The sequence below is a fragment of the Apaloderma vittatum genome, unplaced genomic scaffold (genome assembly GCF_000703405.1).
Source record: "Apaloderma vittatum isolate BGI_N311 unplaced genomic scaffold, ASM70340v1 scaffold4782, whole genome shotgun sequence".
In the NCBI taxonomy this organism is placed as follows: domain Eukaryota; kingdom Metazoa; phylum Chordata; class Aves; order Trogoniformes; family Trogonidae; genus Apaloderma; species Apaloderma vittatum.
Window position 1 is genome coordinate 47,508 of NW_009701739.1, and position 7,539 is coordinate 55,046.

At 39.7% G+C, this 7,539-nt stretch overlaps 1 protein-coding gene across 1 annotated transcript in view; it reads left to right on the forward strand.

Annotated features, from left to right (window-relative positions):
* KIAA0408 (KIAA0408 ortholog) overlaps positions 1-673 on the forward strand; it is an 8,707-nt gene extending 8,034 nt beyond the window's left edge. The window contains exon 5 of the mRNA XM_009879247.1: positions 47-673. Within this exon, the coding sequence (XP_009877549.1) occupies positions 47-220 (174 nt within the window). The 3' untranslated portion in view covers positions 221-673. The remainder of the gene's footprint in view (positions 1-46) is intronic.
* The last annotated feature ends 6,866 nt before the right edge of the window (positions 674-7,539 follow it).

Below are 7,539 nucleotides of genomic sequence, written 5' to 3' on the forward strand. Positions count from 1 at the left end.
CAAAAGCTGTAACTTGTTAAAGCAAGGAATTGCCTTTGTGTTCTAGATATCTGTGCCAGTGAAATGTTCAAGTACGAAGGGTTTCTCCCGGCCCGCTCGGCCAGCAAATCGACGTTTACCTTCCAGGTGGGCATCCAGGTCACCGTCAGCACCGCCTGCTGTGAGAAGAACAGCCTACAACTGCTCTGTCTCCTTTCGGTCAGAGACCTCAGTAGTCTGAACCCAGAGCTGGGTTGGATGGTGTTGTGAAAGCTCTACACCTCATGATAACTGTGTTCGGTATGTGTTATAGCAACCAGTTCTACACTGTTGTATCTTGTCCAAGAGTGACCTCCTACCACATGCCGGACAGAGCATTTTGAATCTTAGGTCATCATAACCATGGTCTTCAGTGTTTTTATTGAGCTGAAATAGCTATACCCCTGGTTTTCTCTATTTTTTTTTTGGTAATAGTTCACAAGGCATCTTCCTTGATTTGTTGATCAATTTTGAGTTGAAACAATGTATAGTGCTGTATATTCTGACTCTTCTGCAAACAGCAGAATGTGAAGCTGTATGCATGATCATGTGTTCGTAGGTGCATGTGTTGGGCTAGGAAGTATACAGGTCTGTATTTAGAAGAGATAAACTGTGCTAGTGTTGACATTGAAATTACAACCTATATGCCTACATATATATATATACTTTGTGTTTATTTTAAAGAGTTTGAAATATACAGTCCTGATGACATTTATATTTTGTATATCTTTTACATAGGTTCGCAGGTGTAGTATTTAATGTACAAAAACTAAATATGCATTTTTGTGACTGATTGCAGCGATAATGCCTTGCACAATATGTATCTGAAGCAGACAAGCTCGACTGATTCGTCAGTCATGCTTCATGGCATCCTCATTTGGTTTCCTAACCCTTACTATGCTAGATCAAAAATCCCAAACATATTTTTTTCAGAATTAAAATATATGATTTGTAATAGCCTTTTTCAGCACCAGACACATTCCTGAAATGTTCCAATCCCTTTAAAAAACCTTAAATGTGCCATTATATATATAGCACACTGTAAACCTTTGGTAGTTTCAACTAGTGTAACATACAATTTATGAAGGGAAGAAAAGGGTTGTATACGCTCAATTCTGTAAAACTTATTTTTCTTTCTAGCATTATACTTTGAGGTTTGGCAAAGTCAGATAACAATGGACTTGTTTACTTTCACTCAAGATGGGAGAACAAGGACTGTTGTTCCCAGTGCTGCAGCCACACTCCTTTTTTACTCTTCTCCTAGACTAGAGTGCCTGAGCCACTTGCTAATTTACTGCTCGTGGACTGACTCGTGGTGGTCAGTTATGAAGTTTACTTGTGCTCTGGCAACAAGCTGCATTGAGGTACAATCACAATGGTGCCCGAAGACAAGCGTGGCGTTGGAAGTACGTGTTTGCCATCACTTGATTTGGTACTATGGGCCATCTGAATGACATGCACAGAGCCTGGCTTGTTCCTTCCCACAGCGTGAAAGAAACATGGATGCTACCCAGACTCTTGCTGAACTTTCAGAAAGACAGTGTCCTTCATCCTGGAATTTTTGCACCCTTCTCCAGGCTGTTGCTGGATGCACAGTGTGGTAATGAGGACAAATGTTACCTTTAAACAGCATGTCTAGGTTAAATAGAGTAAAGAGGTACTTCTTCAACATCAGCCTGATCTTGTCTTGCAACTTTTCTTCTTCTCCTGGAGAAGCATAGTGTGTTCAAATGAATTTCAGAAGTCATCCCAGGAACCATTAATGTGCACATCTTATGCAAATGTAAAAAAGGATTTCAGAGAGAGTGTAGGCTTTTGTCCTAGTGAATTGTGTATGTGGCAGTATAGGGAGAATTGTGCTTAATTTGATAGTGATCTATTGTACTACTCCATTCATGCTGAGAATCCACACCTTTTTCCTTCCTTTTAGGGCCTTATTTTTCTTCCTCTGCACAACTTTCTTTCCTTTGCACAACAAGAAAGAAAACGGGAGGCCATGTGTTCTGAGCAATACAGCCTATAGGGGAGTATCAGTAACTGTTTAGGCATGCCAGCCTTGGAATAAGCAGGCATTAGAGCCATAAACCCCACCTTATCGTGCCATCGTGGCTGCCTGCATGGCAAAACCACACTCAGAGCAATTTGCCCAATCTAGGCTTCTGGCCCTTCCTAGGTGCGAGTGATGGGAAAATCCCACAACAATGTATGAAGGCTTCAAATAGATAAACGATTCTTCAAAATTTACACAGGCACTACTGCAAAAGTTATTACCAGAAAAGATGCAAGGACAGAAAATCTTGAAGAAAATCTATACAGTTTTGATAGAGACAAAAATCTGCATGCTCGAGTGAAAAATTTGCCTGTTTGCCCTAATTTAGACATTGCATTCCACTAAATTCCTTAGAACTAGAAAGATTAGAGATGATTCATACTGAATTTGGAATATGACTTAAAAATCTAGCTAACTGTGGAAATTAGCAAGCCCAAATGTCTTGCAAATTGACCTTTTAAATGCCTAAGGAGCCAAGCAGCTTTAAATGCTAAAGGCTAAAGAAAGGGTAATACAAGCGAACTGTAAAAACAATATGGTTCTTAATTTTGGTCAATGTTGGCTGCAATAAAACTTCTTTAAATTGCCCTCACGGTAAAGTTAAGCAGTTTTCTGAAAAATGGTGGTGCACTTCTGTTTGAAGTATGTAACTATGAAAGCATTTCCCTTGATTAGTCAGTAAAGGTTCCCTTCAGTTTCTTTGATTGCCTCTGACATATATCACATTGTCGAATAACAAAGAAAGGATGAAATATGTACAACATTCCCTGATGTATGTACGTTTAATGAACAGAAGGCTTTTGAAATAAACTAATAGGTCAAGGACAAGTCCATTTTGTCAAGATTTTCTGTGTCCATCTAGTTACAGACATTGGTTCTCATGCCCAGAGTTATCAAAACTGGTGATTTTGATCTGCAGGTGTCTAGCTGGACATACCAATTTTAAAGAATTGACACTCACACTGTTGAAATATTCTGTTCAACTGCAACCATTACAGAACTAGTGCACTGTGGTGAATTTTTCAGATCCCAGAATCATGATTACTGAACCATCGTAATGGTGTTGTTGTACTTACTTGCTACAGGGGGAAGAGATCTCTTGGACTTTCAGGTTCCCCCATGTTATCTCTGACAAGGAAATAGTTACCTTGAAAATTCCGAAGCAAGAGACTTGCTATACACACACATACCTCAAGCAAGAACCACAAGGGATTTACTTAACCTCTCTTTTAATCCTAGTGTCACTGATGGAAGTGATTTTTATGAGCCTGCTTTTAAAATAGGTTTTTAATATTTTTCCTCCATATGCTGTCTAAAGCATTACTGCAGAAATAGATTCTTCTTACAAGCCTTCTGAACAAGCCTGAGACTCTCCTTGCTGCAGGTTTATGGGCTTTAGTACTGAAATAAATGCAAAACTCCCTGTGCACCAGAGTCAGCTACCCTTTGAAATGGGCGTGTCACTAGGAATCGGCTGGCTGGTACTTAGTTGACAGCAACATTCTCCTTCACTCTGGGAGATGGAGACATAATCTTTCCCTGATACCATTTTAGGGAGGAGTGTGGCAGCATAGAAACATGTGCAGAAGAATTAGTTAGACCTTAATTACACATGCAACAGCCCACCTGAAGGCTGGAACACTGGCCTCACTCTGAGCCTCTGCTAGAGACAGAAGGAATAGAGAGGTAAAAACGTGCTCTAAAACCTCTGAGTATCATTCCTCAGACTCAGAGTACATTTCCACTAAATGTTTTATCTTTTCAGTCTTACTCATAGATTTCTTATGTGTCTTTGCAACATTGCTGAAAGGATGAAATTGGCTTGTTCTCCAGCAACAACACAATTACCTTTCACTTACATACACAGTAAGGGAGGTAGCTGTTACATACAGCAAAGAATTGGCAATCAACGTAATATAATTTTCTAGAGCATTCAGAGCACCAATTTGTTTTTCCATTTGTCTATTTTAAATACTGTTTCTGTAAACAGGGATTTTTTTATCCAAAGGGCTTCAACAGCATTTTAGCAAAGATCTACAGCAACCCAGCAGGCAGACCATTTCCCTTAGAGCTTTGTTATTTCTGGACCAAGCCTAAATTTCCTAGCATGTAAGGACTTATGCTATTCTCACAGTGTTGCTATGCAAAGAATTTCTTTGGCTTTGCGATCTGTAATATAAAACTCTAGCCATTATACTGCTGATGGTCTCTGTTGGACCAATCTGTAATGGTGTCTTTGGTTGTGTATATGTTCTTTAAACTAGAAGGCAGAATACATTCACCCAAAATGCACTAAGTCAAAGCTCCTTGTTGCCTTCAGCCTTTCCACCCCTCTTTGATTCCCAGTGGATGTATATTTTTATATTGTTTATTGCCATTGGTCTATATGTATATTCCATACCTCAGGACTTTCTATCTATACCATAGTCAAAACATTTTTTTGACAGCCTATTCTAAAAAGTTCTGATATTACTATTGCCATTCACGGATACATTAGGTCTTGATCTGTTGTTTTGCATCACTTGAAAATATACTTTCTTCATCAATTGTTAGTGACATTATATAAAACTTGTGCTCTTGGTTTTTTTGAAAGGACAATTAATCTGCTTTTGAGGTTTGCTTCTACCCCTCTGCCTTGCACCTTTTCTGTTTTGCAAAGTACTTGCATCAGCAGAGACGTGTACAGTTGATCCAGTTGCTGTGTGGCTACGGGAGCTTATACCTTGTTAGTCTAAAAGAATTGCATGAGAATTTCCATGGGATAGGAGAGGTCAAACTCTCAACACGATCAAAGTCAAAGTGGGCAGATAAAAATCAGAAAGAAACTGGAAGAATCAAAGAGAAGTGTGCAACACTTACAGTAAATGTTGGGTCTCGTTCTTTGCTTCTAGTGGAAGACCTCTCTGTGCTGCCTACTTCATACCACCCGAAACTCCCAGTAATATACTCTCTTTTTTCAATCAGCATCTTTGTGTGTACGCTTTACCTAGTCTATGTGCCCACAATAGCAAGAGGAACTGAAAAGCTGATGTTAGTAATGCCAGATTAACACCAGTCCTTCCTCTTTCTATATTTGATGTTGTGGCTGCTACTGAAGAATGCTTAAGTTTCAGTTGTTAATCCTTTCTGTGGAAGCAGCCAGTTTTACCAGGAAGTGCATGATGGTGCTCACAGCATGAACATTATGGAATGGACAACATATTGTGTCTTCCACCCACAGTGGATTCCCAGTATTGTGTAAGGACACGATGTCATCATGCCGAAATGGGGATAAATGGGAACCAACCTTGTGCTTGAGTGCAACAAGAGCCAGACTGTACCTCAATTCTCCTGGTCAAGCCAGGCAGTGTGACTAGAGAACAAGCAACTTCAGTCTTCAGTACAAGATGTTTTTTACCACAGTGTGAAAAAAATACAATCTTATGGTCCTTCCTGGAGGGATGGGTATTTTTTACCACACTGTGACAAAATAACAGTCTTAAGCCCTTTTTCAGAGGGATGCCCTTCTCTAGGGACAGCTGGGGAACAAAGGAGCAGTAGCACCTGTCCTGTAATGGGGCATCTCCTGAATTTGGATCAGATCTATTTCATGTACTGTTGAATTCCTTACTACTTTTGAGGGAAAGCAGATGTGCCTGCATAGTCTTTTGCCAGTGCCCTTCAGATTGCCCTGAAGTAGTTTACTGCAGCCAGAAGAATTTCTAAATCATATCCACAGTAGAAAAGGGCTTTCATTAAAGAAAATTGCACTCATATGTGAACTCTGCAAACACAACACTGCCAGCTGGCATGGTGACACAGAAAATCATACTGAGTTTTACTTCTGCATGACAAGATACCTGCAGCAGTTCAGCTATTCTTCTTCCATATATGATGTAGAGCTGCTTAAGGTATTATTGATGGAAATGCACCACAGATAGATATATATGTATGTACGGTCTGCTTGTTTCTTTGCAGCATCTTTCAGGTTTCCTCAAAGATATTCTGATTGTTTTGGTTGTTTGGGATTTTTATTTTTTTTACCAAATTCACCTGAAGGGATTTGAACTACACAACCTATTGCTGATAAGAAGTTACACAGGGAGTTCTTCTGAAGCCAGGATGTCTACTCATCTGCCAAAGGAGGTAAGATGTTCACAAGCTGGCATGTACACTGTCACATCTAATCTGTATGTGTTTATATGTATATATGACACATCTTAGGAACTTTTCCTCCAGGAAGTCCCACAGTGTCCAATGCAGCTTGGTTATTTTTTGCTGAAAGACACCATTTACTGTGTATGTGAGTACGACAGACAGATACAATAGTATATACAGGAAAAATGACGGCTGATATTGTATGTAAACTCCTCCCAAAGAAAGGTACTGAAATGCTTTACATTAAAAATGGCATGCTACTTAATGGGATCCAGCAGTTTCTGAAAGCCAATTTTTGTATAAGCAAATGCAATCAAATCCTTTTAATGAAAAAATCTGCTTATGCATGCCATCTTTTTCTTCCAAATATTGTAAGCCTACCTTACAGCTCTCATCCTGATTTTGTCTCTTGGACTGCATGGGAAAAAAAAGAAAAATAAAGTGGAAATAGAGCTAGTCAGAAGAATCCTCTAGCTTAGGCACTGAAAAATGACTGGTACCCGTCACCCTGTACATGGGTATGAGATTCTGATAGCTTAAGATAAAACAGTGTCATCTGTGCAGAGAAACTGACCTTTCATTTCTCCTCTCTGTGGTTTTACTCTTTCCTTTCCTCTCCTTCCATGAGGAGGTAAAGATTCAGCCACTCAAGGTGAAGAGAAATAGGCTTGGCAAAAACAGCTGTCTGAAAGCTTCTCTTCACTTTCCAGCTTCTCTTCTGTGGGCCTCCAGACCTGCAAAACACGTGACATTTCCACAGATCAGCTCTGAGAAGCCAGAGAAAGATGCCTTTTGTAGTCTATCTGCAACAAGCACTAAAGCAGCCAGTTTAGAGCTGAATAATTTTATGGGGTTTCTTTGCTATTGTGTGGAAAAAGCTTTTGCCTCTTCTGTGCAGGAATCTGTCTCCCGCTCAAACAATTCTTGGATGAGTTTCAGCAATTTTAATTCATTTTACAGCAAAATTTCACAGCACTTTGGACAGAAAGTGAAGAGTTCCTCATTCTCTGTTGGAAGTTAGCCAAAAACTGAAGTAGATGTACAAAGGGCCAAGAAGAATTTAAAACTGTTTAAAAATCTCCAGCCAAAGTGATCTCCAGTCAGCCCACCAAGGCTTTCAGAACTGAACTGTCTCTTTAGGCTTGGGTCTGGAAATTAAACCAACTTGCTTCTGTTGTAGTGAGTGGAAAGTGGATGATGAAAGTAATTTGCAACATTCAGAAATGAAGATAACAGTGCTCTGGTGATTTAAGAAGCAGTATGCTGCTTGTACACCCTCCTATGAGTAGTTAGGTGTTAGAGATTGTGTTTTTCCTAGGATGCCATTCAGTGCC